This window comes from Neovison vison, chromosome 1, assembly GCF_020171115.1.
Source record: "Neovison vison isolate M4711 chromosome 1, ASM_NN_V1, whole genome shotgun sequence".
In the NCBI taxonomy this organism is placed as follows: domain Eukaryota; kingdom Metazoa; phylum Chordata; class Mammalia; order Carnivora; family Mustelidae; genus Neogale; species Neogale vison.
The window spans coordinates 86,729,824-86,747,561 of NC_058091.1; the positions used below are offsets into that span (position 1 = coordinate 86,729,824).

At 44.0% G+C, this 17,738-nt stretch overlaps 1 protein-coding gene across 3 annotated transcripts in view; it reads left to right on the forward strand.

Moving 5' to 3' along the window:
• The window catches only part of DAAM2 (dishevelled associated activator of morphogenesis 2), a 126,898-nt gene that overhangs the window by 77,990 nt on the left and 31,170 nt on the right, over nucleotides 1-17,738 (forward strand). For all 3 annotated transcript variants that reach the window (XM_044250495.1, XM_044250501.1, XM_044250505.1), the window contains 8 exons: nucleotides 2,268-2,342; nucleotides 2,788-2,882; nucleotides 6,742-7,075; nucleotides 7,900-8,010; nucleotides 9,215-9,318; nucleotides 10,454-10,520; nucleotides 11,584-11,701; nucleotides 13,709-13,847. In XM_044250495.1, coding sequence (XP_044106430.1) covers nucleotides 2,268-2,342; nucleotides 2,788-2,882; nucleotides 6,742-7,075; nucleotides 7,900-8,010; nucleotides 9,215-9,318; nucleotides 10,454-10,520; nucleotides 11,584-11,701; nucleotides 13,709-13,847 — 1,043 coding nt within the window. The remainder of the gene's footprint in view (nucleotides 1-2,267; nucleotides 2,343-2,787; nucleotides 2,883-6,741; nucleotides 7,076-7,899; nucleotides 8,011-9,214; nucleotides 9,319-10,453; nucleotides 10,521-11,583; nucleotides 11,702-13,708; nucleotides 13,848-17,738) is intronic.

A 17,738-nucleotide genomic window follows, 5' to 3' on the forward strand; every position in this document is an offset into this window, starting at 1 on the left:
TTGATGAAGTCCCAATATTTCATTTTTGCCCTTGCTTCCCTTGCCTTTGGTGGTGTGTCTAGGAAGAAGTTGCTGTAACTGAGGTTGAAGAGGTTGCTGCCTGTGTTCTCCTCAAGATTTTGATGAATTCCTTTCTCACATTGAGGTCTTTCATCCATTTTGAGTCTATTTTCATGTGTGGTGTAAGGAAGTGGTCCAGTTTCATTTTTTCCACATGTGGCTGTTCAATTTTCCCAACACCATTTGTTGAAGAGACTGTCTTTTTTCCATTGGACATTCTTTCCTGCTTTGTCAAAGATTACTTGACCATAGAGTTGAGGGTCTATTTCTGGGCTCTCTATTCTGTTCTGTTGATCTATATGTCTGTTTTTGTACCAGTACTATACTATCTTGATGATGACAGCTTTGTAATAGAGCTTGAAGTCTGGAATTGTTATGCCACCCACTTTGGATTTCTTTTTTATTTTTTTTTAAGATTTTATTTATTTATTTGACAGACAGAGATCACAAGTAGACAGAGAGGCAGGCAGAGAGAGAGGAGGAAGCAGGCTCCTTGCTGAGCAGAGAGCCCTATGTGGGGCATGATCCCAGGACCCTGGGATCATGACCTGAGCTGAAGGCAGAGGCTTTAACCCACTGAGCCACCTAAGTGTCCCTTGGCTTTCTTTTTCAACATTCATCTGGTTATTCAAGGTATTTTCTTGTTCCATATAAATTTTAGGATTATTTTGTTCCATTTCTTGGAAAAAAAATGATGGTATTTTGATAGGGATTGCATTAAATGTGTAGATTGCTTTAGGTAGCATAGACATTTTCACAATATTTGTTCTTCCAATCCATGAGCATGGAACACTTTTCCCTTTCTTTGTGTCTTCCTCAATTTCTTTCATGAGTACTTTCTGAGTACAGATTCTTAGCCTCTTTGGTTAGGTTTATTCCTAGGTATCTTATGGTTTTGGGTGCAATTGTAAATGGGATTGACTCCTGAATTACAGAGACTGACTTTTGCTCAGTACTTTCAGGGCTCAGAACAGTGGTTGGCATGTAGTAGACACTCATTTAATGCCTATGGGATGGATAAATGATGAGCTGGCAGAGGCAGAAAAGTGTATATTTGATGATGCATTTGTTTTTAGTTCTGCGATCCCCTTCCCAAGATCAGAAGATAGGATTGGGGGTCTTCCATCATGAAGAGTTAACACATAGCCATGTAGAAATCATAAAGGCCAAATCAAGGCAGCTTTCTCACTGATCTAAAATTTGAATTTTGTGAAACGAAATTGTGAAGCTTGAGTAGATAGAGCTGAGGGATACAGGGCAAAGTCCAGGTCAGCTGACAGACAGGTGGTTTGTCAGCAGGGTTCTGCAAGAGGAGGCAAGTTTTTGTGCAGATTTGAAAGCAGGAGATTAGCAGAAGGCAGGTGAAGGGGAACGTCCAAATAAGACAGGGACAGGAAGGAGCAGGGTGTATGTAATGTGCAGAAGCAGAGTCACTGGCTGAAGGACAGGGCTAGATCTTCAATCAAAGTTAATATTTACTCAACTCTCATTGTTCTTGCCCATCCTGGGGAAGGATTGAAGTTTTCCCTTGGCACCTGAGGGCTGGGCCAAAGGCCCTGTGCTCTGGGTTCTGCCAGAGCTATAGCTACACCAAGCCCTCCCAAGTCTCTCCATAACCCAGGGCTTTGGGAGTCTCTCTCCCTCTTTTAGTGAAGTTACTATTCACAAAGTGCCTACCATGTGCCAAGGAACTGCACCAAATGCTTTATATCAGTGCTTCTCAGACAATCCGGGAGAAAAAGCAATTTTTTTTTAAGTTCCAAACTCTCAAAACCCAATACTTTTGTAAAATACAATAAGAATGGTATTAGAAAGTAAAATTTGAAAAAACAGATGTATAAAATATAAGCACAGATTTTTGTCAGGTTCAATAGACATAAAATTATATTTTATTAAGAAGCAAAGAGGTAACAGATACAGCAGGGAAAAAAAGAATTTATTTTTAATTATCTATCTTGTTCATGGAAAATGCACATACCTGGGTGATTTCTGCCTGTGTCACTGGCCGGTCATGAGAGTCAGTGTTCATTATCTACATTTTTACCATGGAAGAAATGGAAGCCTGGAGAGATTTTGAAACTTCCTGGAAGTTATCTCTATCTGGGTGGGGCTGGAGAGTGAATCTGCTATCAGTGAATGAAGCTCAGGACCTCAGGCCTTGGGCCCATATTGCCAGGTGGTCCATACAGTCTTTCTCCTTCTTCCAGGAGCAGGAGGACCCCAACAAATTGGCGACCAGCTGGCCTGACTATTACATTGACCGCATCAACTCTATGGCGGCGGTGAGCGATGGCTCCTCCCCTGCCCCCGCCCCACCTGGAAAAGCCAATGGAGAGAGTGATCCCCTGGCATCTTTCCCTGCCCTTCACACCCCACTCACTGGGGATCAGTAGATTTCCAGTTACTTTTTTAATCATAATGCCTCCCTTCTCTGTGTGACTCAAGAGGTCCCCAGGCATTTAAACACTTATTAACCATTAGTATATCACACAGTCTTGGAAAATAGACTGAGCCAATAATTTTCCCCATTCCACAGATGAGGAAAGTGAAGTCTGGGATTGGAACCTGGGTCTTCTCAGAATCTGACCCTCTTAGGAAACCATTCCTTGAGACCCCACCCTTTCTGAGTCAACGGTGGCTCCTGGGTCACATCTGGGCTCTGGGGGTTGCTGGCAGCTGGGAATCAGGCAGCCCAGCAGGACCTCTACCCCTTTCCACCTACCGCAGATGCAGAGTCTGTATGCCTTTGATGAGGAAGAGACCGAGATGAGGAACCAAATTGTGGAAGACCTGAAGACAGCTCTCCGGACACAACCCATGAGGTGATCTCATGTTTCCCCTTCCCACTTCCTTCCACACCCCTTCACTTGGTGGTCCCCCACAATTTTCTGAAGCTTAACCCAAAGCTCTGCTCCCATCCCAGGCCCCTTACCATCTCCACAGCCTCCTCCCACCTCCCCACCGCCAGCATCTTCTAGAGCTCTCTGCACTCTGTTCCACTTCCTGCTTCCTACAAGCTCTCTCTCTGAAGAGCTGGGAGGCTGCCAGAGGAAGGGCATGAGGGGAACCAGGGTAGAGGGCAGAGGAGTGTGGCAAAAACCTCAGGTCCTGAAGAGCTATCTGAGCAGAAATTGAGGGCAGGTACTTGTTTTTCTTGAGAGAAAAGAATGGGAGAGGAGGTCTTATGTACAAAGTACATAAGAAAGAGCCCTGAGAACCAGTGTCCCTACCATGGAGGAGGGCAGTGTGGGCAAGAGAGACTTTAGCCACTAGGGGGAGATATGGTGTCTGTGGACCAGATTCCACCACCTAGAGTGATGCAGGCAGGGCAAAGGGGATGATTTTGAGAAGGAACCTTCCCCCTTCCCAGGCCATACTGCACAAACGTCCAAAGTGGGCCAAGAGCCACAGCTGCTTCTCGTGCCAGAGAGCTGGCTTGTAGCTGCTCATGGGAGCCGACTGTTAAGTTTTCAGCCGTTTTGCAAGCTGCTTTTTTTTTTTTTTTCTCCGAATTTATTTATTTTCAGAAAAACAGTATTCATTATTTTTTCACCACACCCAGTGCTCCATGCAAGCTGTGCCCTCTATAATACCCACCACCTGGTACCCCAACCTCCCACCCCCCCCCCCGCCACTTCAAACCCCTCAGACTGTTTTTCAGAGTCCATAGTCTCTCATGGTTCACCTCCCCTTCCAATTTACCCAAATTCCCTACTACTCTCTAACCCCCCTTGTCCTCCATGCTATTGGTTATGCTCCACAAATGAGTGAAACCATATGATAATTGACTCTCTCTGCTTGACTGATTTCACTCAGCATAATCTCTTCCAGTCCCGTCCATGTTGCTACAAAAGTTGGATATTCGTCCTTTCTGATGGAGGCATAATACTCCATCGTGTATATGGACCACATCTTCCTTATCCATTCATCCGTTGAAGGGCATCTTGGTTCTTTCCATAGTTTGGCGACTGTGGCCATTGCTGCTATAAACATTGGGGTACAGATGGCCCTTCTTTTCACGACATCTGTATCTTTGGGGTAAATACCCAGGAGTGCAATTGCAGGGTCGTAGGGAAGCTCTATTTTTAATTTCTTGAGGAATCTCCACACTGTTCTCCAAAGAGGCTGCACCAACTTGCATTCCCACCAACAGTGTAAGAGGGTTCCCCTTTCTCCACATCCTCTCCAACACATGTTGTTTCCTGTTTTGTTAATTTTGGCCATTCTAACTGGTGTAAGGTGATATCTCAATGTGGTTTTAATTTGAATCTCCCTGAGGGCTAATGATGATGAGCATTTTTTCATGTGTCTGATAGCCATTTGTATGTCTTTATTGGAGAAGTGTCTGTTCATATCTTCTGCCCATTTTTTGATGTGTTTGTCTGTTTCGTGTGGGTTGAGTTTGAGGAGTTCATTATAGATCCTGGATATCAACCTTTTGTCTGTACAAGCTGCTTTTTAAACATGGCTATGATTAGAATATAAGTGGCATAAACTTAAAACTAAATAATTCATACCAAAAACAAAAGTAATAAATACTTGAAACTTTTCACTCCCTAATTACCTAATGGTCTTACTACATTTTAGTTTTATGTATGCTCTCAACTGTTATATATGCTCTTGAGTTTATATTCCTTGTATATGCCTGGTGGAAATACAGCCGACACTGAACAAGGAGGGTGTTGGGTGCCAAGCCCCGTGCATTCGAAAATCTGCATATAACTTTTGACTCTCCCAAGACTTAACTACTAACCATCTACTGTTGACCAGCAGCCCTTATGATAATATAAACAGTTGATTCGTACCTATTTTATATGTTACATGTATCTTATACTCTTACAACAAGAGAAGCTAGAGAAAAGAAACTGTTAAGAGAATCGTAAGGAAAATGTAACCATAGTATTATACTGTGCTTACTGAAAAACTTCCCTTATAAGTGGACCTATACAATTCAAACCTGTGTTATTCAAGGACCAACTGTGCTATAAATGTTGCATTTCTTCCCAACTCCACGTTCAATGTTGTCACATTGATAGCTTGAAATCAGCTATGCTGGGGATACGTATACTGTGGAAATTGGCAAACACTATCATCAGGCTTTTTTTTTTTCTTTCTTCAGAGAGCCAGTTGTTAAATGTTTTTACCAGCATACTGGTCTGCGTGTGTGTGTGTGTGCATGTGTGTGTGTGTGTGTGTCTGTGGTTTGGGCTGAGTTCTCTACTTTTTCTACTTTGGGAGCCTGGAACTAGAGCCTCAGGAGAATGGGAGCATCTTAATCCTGCATGGTTCCAGGGGTGGGGCGCTTGTAGGAAGGGGGTGAGGGAAGGATGAGGACATCGAGAAGGAGAGAGGTTGAGGGAGGTTTGCCAGGTTTCTCTCCCACTTCAGTTTACTGTTCTTTCCCTTAATAAAATTCTGACAGTCATGGTGGACAGACATGGTAGAAATTCTCAGAATATAGAAAAGCATATAATAGAAACAAATAATACCTATTTCAATGACTTAATTTGAGAGTGTATTTCATTTTGTAGAGATATTTATATAATAGTGTGGAAATACACAAATACACTTGGTACCAAATGTATTAACTATATGCAATGGTTCCCTCAGCTCCATTTATGACATTTCCTTGGACCATTACTGTTTTATGAAATCGAGTGTTCTAAGCATCTTTGTGTGTATGTGTGTGTAAAGACACGTGTGCCATGGATAACTTTGACACCAGATGAAAACTATTGACCTCTTATCAAAATGATGCTTTTAAATAACAAAATAGATAAGGTGAAAAATAAGCCACTTAAAGTGAAATACAGTTACCAAATATGAAACATTTGTGAGATAGCAATTAAGGTGCTTCTTTATGTCTTAAGCAGCATGAGCTAGCAACCACCATGATATTGAAGTGTTGATGAGTAGAAAGGATAGTCTGAGACACCTGCAACAGCTATAATTTGATATGAAAATGGCTAATTTCTTTGGGTGATAAAGTCACAGGTTCTACTAATCCCACTATAGTTTATTGTCCACGTTCATCATAAGAGGAAATGATATACTTAAGGTAGAGGTTACCAAAAATAAAAGTATAACTTGTTTTTCCCATCCACATTCACAGACTTCAGCAAGATAACCATTGGCCCCTTAGGGGAACACAGATTCCAGGTTAAGAACCTCTGAACTAACTCTTTTTTTTTTAAATGCTTTTTGTTAATATTCAAGATAACTTAGCTATTTTCTTCAGGATCCTTTGAAGGGTGCCTTTCCCAGCCTTGGTCCTGTGATTCAGTGACTCTGATGTTCCCCCCATTTGGAAGTCCTCTTTGTCTTCTGACTGTAATTCTCTTAATTCCCATCATCTCTGGAGATGAATTTTCAGGTTTAATAGCCGTGATAATTATAGTAATAATTATTGCAATCGTTCCCTTCATATGTATACCATCACAGCCAGGTGACTGACAGCCGATGACCTGCAAAAGCATGGTATTTAAGGTACAAATAATGCACAAGTCTCCTGTGAGGGGGATAGGATTTTAATGCCTTAGATAAACCCACTAAATGAACCAAATGGCTACTGTAGTTGGGACACAGTGTTACACAGGTCCCGGGGTAACTATTTGCAAAGTGTATACAGAATCCTATGCAAATTCAGGATACCTGTTGTGCTAATGGCGCTGGCCTGGACAGGTTCGTGACTCGCTTCATTGAGCTGGAGGGTTTGACCTGTCTGCTGAATTTCCTCCGGAGCATGGACCACGCCACCTGTGAAAGTCGTATCCACACCTCCCTCATCGGTTGCATCAAGGCTCTGATGAACAACTCCCAGGGACGGGCGCATGTGCTGGCACAGCCAGAGGCCATCAGCACCATTGCGCAGAGTCTGCGCACAGAAAACAGCAAGACCAAGGTGGCCGTGCTGGAGATCCTGGGTGCTGTGTGCTTGGTTCCTGGTGGCCACAAGAAGGTGCTGCAGGCCATGCTCCACTACCAGGTGTATGCAGCTGAGCGGACCCGCTTTCAGGTGAGGGGCTAGCTGAGCCCTTATATGAAGAGACATAAGGGACCTCAAGAGATATGGGTTTGGCTGGGATAATGGACCCCTCACTAGACCATGGGTTCCTTGAGGCTGGATTCTTGGTGTATGGGTCTACGTCTCTGAGCTCAGTGCCTGATGAATCACAGAGGTTGAGTCCGAAATGGACCTGAATGCAGTTGCTGGGGCCAAGATTTTAAGCCCTATACCTGGGTCAGTGCTTACTATGGGGACCCCAAGAACGGTGCTGGATACTTAAGTCATGCTATTCTCTTTCCTTCTCCCTGACCTGCCCCAGAAAAGTAATGAGATAGTAAGTATAAAGTGTCTTATGTAGAGTAAGTGTCAATAGATCTAAACTGTCACTAAGAATGCTATGGTTTATCTATCTGTATAAGCTATTTGTATAATCTGTCATAAAAGGTTTTTAAGCACTTACTCTGTGTGGAAAGTGGCCCCTGACCCTTTGCCAAAGAGGTAAAAGGCAGTGTCCATGCTGTCAGGGAGCTGGGCAGGAAGATTTATGAGCTGTAAGCAGCTGGAGCTGTAAACAGCTCTAACGTGCTGAAGCAGCATTTTGGCACAGCCCTACAAAATAAACTAAGATCTGGAGGTGAGGGGCAGGTCTGAGACCAAGGCATGGAGAGGCAAAGGACACTTCTTGGAAAAGCTGAGCTTTCAGGAAGGTCCAGGGTAAGCTAGATTGATTGGGTATAGCAAGCAAGTGGGGCATGCTAGGTCTTCAGGCACAGAGGCTGGACTTGTAGGGTCCTGAGCCCGCCTTTTCTCTCCTGTCCTGCCTTTCCATCCAGACACTGCTGAATGAGCTAGACCGAAGTTTGGGCCGGTACCGGGATGAAGTGAATCTGAAAACAGCTATCATGTCCTTCATCAATGCTGTCCTCAATGCTGGAGCTGGAGAGGTGAGGCATCTTCTCCTTGCCCTTACTGTTCTTGGACTTTCTGGCCCCAGGGGAGTGTGTGCAAGTGCCTCCTGGGGATGTAGCAGAGGGATGGGACCAAGACCTCCAGTTGGTGGGACTGTCACTACCATCACTGTCTTCAGATTACCTTTATCAACTCTTGCCTCTTTCACTTGGGGCTGAGAAAGAATGGATTATCATGAATCTTGCTGTCATGAGGGGTTCTTGAGGAGTTTCTTGCATGGGTAGCATTGTGCATTAGGTGTGTCCTGGACAAAACCTAAGTTGGCTGGCTGATGCTTGCTTGGGATGGTGGAGGATCATTTATGGGAGGAGGGCAAGTGTAGGCCCTTCTTCTTAGAGTTTTCCAAAGACCTGCTTCTGGACTAGGTCTGAGCTAGTCCAGACCTTCTGAATTGCTTCTGAGTTGGCTGATCATGCCCTCTATCACCTTCTGTTAGAAGGTATGGCTTCTGATTTTCCTTACTATGGGATCAGAATAGGATCTCAGACTGAAAATAGCAACAGTTGAAGAAGAACTTGAAGAGCAGATTAACTCCCCAAATTCTAAGGGAATCAGATGCTCCAATCAAGGTCAGTTTGTTGAAGGTCAAGGGGGCAATTTAATGATCTCCACACTTCCTTCTTTTCTACGAGCACACTTTTCTTGCAACCAGGCCTGATGAGCTAAGTTAGGTGAGGTGGGTGGGAGAACAGTCTGTCCCTGAGATGCCGACATCACCCTTGTCAATACTAGCTATACTAATCCGTTCTGATTAGATGGTAACCATACTTCATCAGGTAATGTAATATCATCCTGTTGGTAATATCATTGCCATTTTATAGATGAGAAAACTAAGGTTTTCCCCAAATGACAAAACTGGTGAGTGTCAGAGCAGGGATTTTAAACAAAGATCTGTCTGAAATCAAAGCTTATATTCTACGTTACGATGCCACTCTTGGATGCCAAAGGCTGAGAAAACTGGTAAAGGACTTAAAGGAAGTGAGGCAGGACACCTAATGGGAGTAAATAACAAGGTCAAGTATGTCTCCTCCTGCCCTTTCTTGGAACTCTGGACCCAAGGCAATTCCAGATGGGTTGTTGCAGGGTGATGTAGTGGGACAATGACTGGAGTGGGTCTGCTGGGGACTCTTGTGGAAGAGCCACAAGCCAATGAGTCTGTCCTGCTTCGGTGACCCCCAGGATAATCTGGAGTTCCGCCTTCATCTACGGTATGAGTTCCTGATGCTGGGGATCCAACCTGTGATTGACAAACTCCGGCAGCATGAGAATGCCATCCTGGACAAGTAAGACCCACCTGTCCCCACTGCATTCATATAGGGACAGTGCCTCAGTTGGGGATGATCAGGACTTTCAAGGAGGCTGCCCTTCCTACTGAAAACCACCTGCCATACACAGTATCCATTCAAAATCAGTTCTATGTGGGGAAGGTGGACAACTCTCACCCCCCTGTCACAATTCCTACCTATGTCCTTGCCTGCTCTCTTGGCTGACCTGCTTTCTCATTTCCAATGTTATACGCAGGTGGACCCAGTAGTCTTCAATCATGGCAGTACTTCCCCAGGGTGGGTGGGGGAGCATTTGGAAACACATGGTGGTATTCCTTTGGCTTTCAGACTGGCTGGTTGGGGGACACTAACTGGTATTCATAGTTGGAAACCAGGAATACTAAACATCCTGCAGGGCACTCCTGCTTAGCAAGGGAATTGCTCCACTCCAAATGGAAGCCATAAAAGCCTTCATTGATAAAAGGGCACAATTAAATTCCTATGTGTTCCTTAATTCCAATTAAGTTCCTATCTGTCTCTTCTGGTTCTGTCCCATTGGTAGACTATTTTATTGCACTGAGTCTTAAAGGAGACAGGATGGGCCTTTTTGAAATGGAGCTGGAGAATGGATGGGGTGAAAAATGACAGAGCCATAAACTGGCTTCATAGGTTGACATATGGACAGTATGAAAATCCTGGTGAAGGCAGAACAGTAGTCCTTGACTGGGTGATTTTATCCCAAGGGGCAGTTAACGAAGCCTGGAGACATTTTTGTTGTCACAACTTCAAAGGTGAGGGCTGCTACTGGTGTCTGGTGGGTAGAGATCAGAAATGCTGCTGAACCTTCTACATCACACAGATTGGCCTCCCACAACCAAGGCAAATCTAGCCCTGGGTATCAAAAATGACAAAATTGATAAAGGCTGATCTAAGGGGACAGGCCTCTAGGCTAGCCTCCCTGAGGAGGGGTCATGGGGTTCTATAAAGGAGGAGAGTGTTGGCCTACAGACAGGTGGCTTCTTTCTGATTTTGCCTTGGCCTCACTGGAATGAAGCTTTCAGATTTAGTTCACTGGGGAGTTAAAGGGGTTGACCCTCAAATAGGGACATCCTCAAAGTAATATCTACTCTCTCTATCCCCCTATCCTATCTAGGCATTTAGACTTCTTTGAGATGGTCCGGAATGAGGATGACCTGGAGCTAGCCAGGAGGTTTGACATGGTGAGAAGCCTACAGGGGTGGGGCTACAGCAGTGGGGTCCCAGGTGGTCCCACAGACTCTTCCCCAGATCCCATGATGTAGTAGGTCCAGTGTTGGCTGGCTTCCCTGGTGAGTGGCCCTATAGCCAGGTCCTGCTTCTGGAGCCTGGCAGTGTGTTGACTCTGCAAGGCCTCACCTAGCAGGCCTTACCTACCAAGGGCATCTCCTTTGCTGGGAGATTGCAACCCCCAAAGGAAAGAGGGCCTGTTCTTACATGTGATAGTCTCAAATTCTCTCCAGGCTACTCTTCCTCTGCCTTTCAGCAATTTCCTGAGTCCCCTTTCCCCGTCACTAACCAGATCATGCTTCACAAACCAGATTGTCTTTTCATTTCAATCTCAATAACCCCGAAAATACACAATTCTGCTACTTAAATATTGTATTATAAAATCTCCACTCAAATAGAAACCTACATCTGGTGGCGCTCCAGTCACCCATCACTATCCATTTATATTGTCACATAAACCTTGGATTTACAAGGAGACTGAGATTAGTTTGCCTTGTCACACAATGAGAGTAGATCTGGGATTTGAACCCAGGTTGCGTGAAACTATGCTACGTGGTCCTTGAATTGCCTATGTCCCTGTCCCCTTCCCTTAGTTTAAATCAGTAGCTCTCAACCAGCAGTGTCTTTGCTTCCTCCTTCCCCTGTGGACATTTGCAATGCCTGGAGACAATTTTTGTTGTCACAATTGGTGTAAGAAGGTTGCCCTCCTTACATCTGGCATCTGATAGATATGGACCAAGGATGGTATGGAACAGCCTACAGTGAACAGGACAGATTCCCATGCCGAAGAATGAAATGGTTCAAGATGCCAATAGTGCTGAAATGGAGAAATCCTGCTTCGTGTAATTAGGACAACTCCCTCCGTTTTTTCTCTGTGCCTCTCTTTTGAAGCCGGGCCAGAAGCAGGAGAAGGAACCTCGCCCTGGGAAATGGGGCTCCATGGATGGAAGTAGGGTTTTCTCCCCTCTTCTTCCATGGCTTGCCCCTCCCTGTTCACTGTGCCCTCCACTCCCTCAGGTCCACATTGACACCAAGAGTGCTTCCCAGATGTTTGAGCTGATCCACAAGAAGCTAAAGCACACTGAGGCCTACCCCTGCTTGCTGTCTGTTTTACACCACTGTCTGCAGATGCCCTGTGAGTACCCTACATGTACCACTTCCTCAGCTGGCCTGAACATTGGCCTGGGGCAGGTTGAGACAATGTGTCAGGACTTCACTGAGTTGGTGAGTCTGGCTGGGTCTCCCCTGGCACATGTCCCCAGGAGGCCTGGCCACGGGATGCAGGCCCTTGTCCTTCTCTCTCTCTTTGGGGTCAGGACTTCCACTGTCACCCAGGTGAGCTGCTGGGGACTTGGGCCTGAACAACGATGTGCTGGTCTACAAAGAAGAAGCTTGATCATTGTAAAATCAAACAGAGCTGGCTGTGAGCTTATGACAGGAGAGTGATCAGTCCTCTTGGGGGGCTCCAAGAAGCAGCTTTGTATTTGGGGGACTGGCACAGATCCAGACTGAGCATGCCTTTTTCCAGGGTTGTATCAACTCCTCCATCCAGGTCTTGTGAGCTCCACTTTAATGCACTTTCCCCTGCCTCTCTTTGCAAGTACTGGATGTCCGCATATAAGCTTAGCAGATACTAAGCTTTTTAAGATCCAGGTGTGCACAGTGACTGAATAAATTACATATAATCACTAATAGCCACCCCAGCATGCAATTTGAAATGAACTGTAACTGTATCACTTGGTATTTAAGCTCTTCACAAAACCACAAATTTGGAAGACTAGTATGGCCAACCAAGATGCTTAACCTGGGAAGACTCTCTACTGGTGGTGATGGTGGCATTTGTTTTTGTGGTGATGGTGGCAATGACTACAGTTTACTGTGTGCCAGTGCTGGGCCATGCATGATGCAAGGCACTTTGGCACGGTGTCTCTAAACCTCAAAATGACTTAAGGGTGTGCATTATTGTACCTGATTTATAGTGGATGAACTTGAGGCTTGGTGATTCTGTACATAGGAAGGAATTTTTGTTTCTTTTGGGGTTATGGCTTTAGATGAAACCTGTTCTACTTCTGTGAGCCAGTGACCTGGCTTTACCCTGTATTCCTGGGTGAAAGGTAAATGGAAAACTATGCCACTTTGCAGTGCCTGTGTCAGTGAAGTATTGGAAAAGAAACCGGACACAGTGACCTAGACCAGGAACCTATCAGTTCTCCAAAGCTCAGTCCAGAGACCTTCACGAAAGATGTAGGAAGTGTCTGAGAAACCCAAATTCTCCTCTCTCAGGTTCTGTGTGTGGTGCTCCATGGGTAATGTCAATGGGTGTCTTCCTTCAAAATGGGGCTTTGCAGACAACCTTCCACCTTTAAGCATTATGGTTTGACTCTGAGATCAGCATCATGTTGGCTGACCTCCTTTGGTTGGTCAAAGTACTTGGGATCAAGATGAGGAAGAGGGGCTTATGGCTAGCCATGAAAAGAAAACACATGTCCCACTAACCATGACTACAGAAGATAGGAGTGGAGCCCTGTGAGGTCAGACATCACACACAAGCCTTTGCCTTCACAGTTCCGGGTCACCTTCATCAAGAAATCAGCCTGGATTCCATTAGCACTTCTCCAGCACATTCTGACTCTCTCTCTTTCTTAGTGCATACCTGTAATGAGTTTCCATTCATCTTTCACCATAGAACAACAGCCTAGATAATCCTAAAACCTTTTCTTTTTTAAAATTTCCCTGGAGACTTCATTATTTAGCAGGTAATATTTTGGAGCAGATTTACTTTTTGAAAGGTGCTTTTTTTTTCGATAATGGAAAAGACAATTTGTATTCCCAAGGTGTAGGCTATTCAGGGTGCCTACAGGGAACAAAGACAGCCAAGAAGCACTTCAGGGAGTAGAGAAATGTATCTAGAGGATTGACACACTCATAGAAAGTCAGCTGCAGATCAAGAAATGGCTGCATTTGTGAATCTCCATCATCACCATCAGCATCAGTAGCATCATTGCCTCTTCCATCAGACTGGGAGCTTTCCAAGGGCGGGAGAGGGCATGTTTCATCAGCTTGTGCCCATGCCATGACTCTAGGGCAGGACCCCTGGGTGTTCCAGAGCTCAGTAAAGTTATGATGCCTATTGTCCTTGCAGACAAGCGGAACGGTGGCTACTTCCAGCAGTGGCAGCTCCTGGACCGAATCCTTCAGCAGATTGTCCTCCAGGATGAGAGGGGTGTTGACCCTGACCTGGCTCCCTTGGAGAACTTCAATGTCAAGAACATTGTCAACATGTGAGCAGTGGCCAGCTCTCACCTGTCTTCCTCCTCCTTCCTCTCTCCTCTCTCTCTCGTAAACCAGATGCCTCCAAATGCACCTTAAGGAACATGCCCAGTATAGAATTCTCTGATATGATAGAAATGTTCCATATATTCCCTGTTCAAACCTGACTGCTGAGCACTTGACATGTGGATAGTGTAACTGAGGAGCTGAATTTAAAATTTTATTTCATTTAAATTTAGATAGCCATATAACGTGGCTGGGGACTATCATATCAAACAACACAAGTTTATAGGGAATGTAGTCAGCTTTTTTTCTTCTCATTTTTAAAATTTAATTTCATTTCAGTATAACAGAATTCATTGTTTATGCACCACACCCAGTGCTCCATGCAATACGTTCCCTCCATAATACCCACCACCAGGTTCACCCAACCTCCCACCCCGCCGCCCCTTCAAAACCCTCAGATTGTTTTTTAGAGTCCATAGTATCTCATGGTTCATCTCCCCCTCCAATTTCCCTCAACTTCCTTCTCCTTTCCATCTCCCCATGTCCTCTGTGTTACTTCTTATGCTCCACAAATAAGTGAAACCATATGATAATTGACTCTCTGCTTTACTTATTTCACTCAGCATAATCTGTTCCAGTCCCGTCCATGTTGCTACAAAAGTTGGGTATTCATCCTTTCTGATGGAGGCACAATACTCCATAGTGTATATGGACCACATCTTCTTTATCCATTCATCCATTGAAGGGCATCTTGGTTCTTTCCACAGTTTGGTGACCATGGCCATTGCTGCCATGAACATGGGGGTACAGATGGCCCTTCTTTTCACTTCATCTATATCTTTGGGGTAAATACCCAGTAGTTCAATTGCAGGGTCATAGGGAAGCTCTATTTTTAATTTCTTAAGGAATCTCCACACTGTTCTCTAAAGAAGCTGCACCAACTTGCATTCCCACCAACAGTGTAAGAGGGTTCCCCTTTCTCCACATCCTCTCTAACACATGTTTTTTCCTGTCTTGCTAATTTTGGCATTCTAACTGGTGTAAAGTGGTATCTCAATGTGGTTTTGATTTGAATCTCCCTGATGGCTAGTGATGATGAACATTTTTTCATGTGTCTGATAGCCATTTGCATGTCTTCATTGGAGAAGTGTCTGCTCGTGTCTTCTGCCCATTTTTTGACATGATTATCTGTTTTGTGTGTTGAGTTTGAGAAGTTCTTTATAGATCCTGGATATCAACCTTTTGTCTGTACTGTCATTGTAGTCATCTTTTTTTAAAAAAAATTATTGTTTGAGAGAGAGGGAGAGATCATGAGAGAGCACAAACTTGGGTAGGGAGGAGAGCCAGAGGAAGAAGCAGACTTCCCACTGAGCAGGGAGCCTGATGTGGGGCTCGATCCCAGGACCCTGGCCTGACCTGAGCCAAAGGCAGATACTTAACCAGCTGAGCCACCCAGGTGCCCCTGTACTCAGCTTTTAATGATTCATTGCATGGGGTGGATAGAGGAAGAATTTAAACTTATTAACAATGGTCTGTGAGATAATCAATCCTCCAGTGTGCTTTTGCATGACCCATGAGCTAAGAATAGTTTTTACATTTTAAAGTGTTTTTAAAAACAAATGAGAATATGTGACAGAGACTGTACCTGCTATATGAAACCTAAAATATTTATTCTAACCCTTTAGGGAAAGTTTGCCGATCACTGAAATAGAGCATGACAATTTAACTAAGGCTATTGGATAAGGATGTCAGAGCCTAAGGTCCTCTGGCTTATCTTTGACCCTGTGTACTGAGAAACACAGAACCAAGTTTAAAGTCACGTCAAGTAGTAATCAGATGTTATGCTAACATACTAATTTTTAATTTTAAACTTTTACTTGACTTTATTTTTTTAAGCTTTTAATTTCCAGTTAGTTAACATATAGCGTTATTTTAGTTTCAGGCATGCAATGTCGTGATTCAGCACTTCATATATCACCCTGAGCTCATCATGACAAGTGCCTTCCTTAATCCCTGTCATCTGCTTCATCCATCCCTCTGCCCCCTCCCCTCTGGGAACCATCAGTTTGTCCTCTATAGTTAAGAGTCAGTTTCTTGATTTGTCTCTTTTTCTTTTTTTTCCCTTTTCTCATTTGATTTGTTTCTTAAATTCCATCTATCTGTGAAATCATACGGGTTTGTCTTTTTCTGACTGATTTGTTTTACTTAGCATGATACTCTCTGGCTCTGTCCATGTCATTGCAAATGGCAAGATTTCATCCTTTTTAATGGCTGCATAATATTCCACCATTTAAATGCACCACATCTTCTTATCCAATAACCAATTGATGGACACTTGGGCTTCTTTCAAATCTTGGATTTTTCAAATAATGTTGCTGTTAGTGGAAGTCTGATCCAGTTGCCCTTTAAGGAGATAAATTGGCTCTCAATTTAGTCACATTCCAAAGCCAAGTAGATAATGATTTTTGAACTATTCATGCTATTGTTTTCATTTTACAAGTAGTTGGATATTGATGTGGTTAATCCTACCTGGTATGCTGGACAAGTACAAATAGAAAAGTAATCAAAATGCAACTTTATTTCTGATTTTTATTTTTGTTTTCTACCAATTCTTTGCACTATTTAGTGGGGAAGCTTTTCCTCTGTCCTCAGATCCAATGAAGTTTTTGCTTCTTCTTGCACAATGGAAGTCCTAAGATCATTTTAAACAGTCTCAAATCTGCAACTACTAGAACTAGTCCCAGATGTGAGCTATGTGAATTCTAGATTATATTTCGTCTTCACTCTCTCTCTTCCCTGGACTGGGGCTGGAAGTTGTAGTGGGAAGGGCATGTGTAATGATTGGCTTTCTTTCTCTGTTCTGTTTTTCTTCTAACCCATTATACACACATATCCCCTTCTATTAGCTAACCACTTTTTAACCCCTATCACAGTGCAGGGGAAGGAAGGAGAAGAAGAAAAGTTCTTACTTGATCAGGTAACTTAGTAAACAGTCTTCCTATTCTCTGGCCTTGGCACATGGGTGAAGACATGAATTAGTTCTGGGATCTTCTGAAGCTCTTTGGCACATGCATCTCACTATAAAACCCTGGCCACTGACCATTTAAGACCTTTTTATCCCTTGGAACTGGGTGGTACCATCCCTTCCATCAGCCCCTGATTCACTAGCAATCTAGTACATAATGGCACAATGTTCAAGTGTCTACTTCTCCGCTAGGTGGACATCTTAAGCAGGACTTAAAATGGCATCAGCCCAATTTCTCCATGATGCTTGCATGAGAAATCCTCATGTAATCTCTGTGCCAACAAAGTCTAAGAGTGCTGGATATCCTGGCAGAGCACCACTCTCTTGGTGTTAATGTTTCTTCACTCTTTGGACCTGCCTGGCCCCAAGTTGGACCCCAGTCCACCAAGCCTCCTTCCCAACATCAGGGAATGTGGGTCAGAACTCTTTGAATTGGGTTCAACAAAGACAGTGGATGATGGTGAAGGAGGTAGGATCTCCAAGAAGGACAGCAATGGCTCTCTCCAAAGACTCTCTTAACAAATTATGTTCCCTTCCATACTCTGTCCCCTCTTTATATCTTTCATCTGATTGAGGAGGCCAAAATTCATGGATCTAACTCTGCCATGTTTTTAGAGTTACAAAAAACAAAAACATGATTATTTGGGTCTCATTTGGGATTTCATTTCTATTACACTTTGATGTCTAGATAATAGCTTAATCCCCATTACAAGAGTTGGGCATGAATGAGGACTTCCTGTGATTTAGATACATCCCCTCTTTACCCTCAACATATTCATTCTGTGGTGCTGGGATGGGCAATTTCTCTTGCTCTTATACATTGGTCTTTGGAAGCCTGTACCATGGTAGGGCTAACATTTTGATCTCTTTC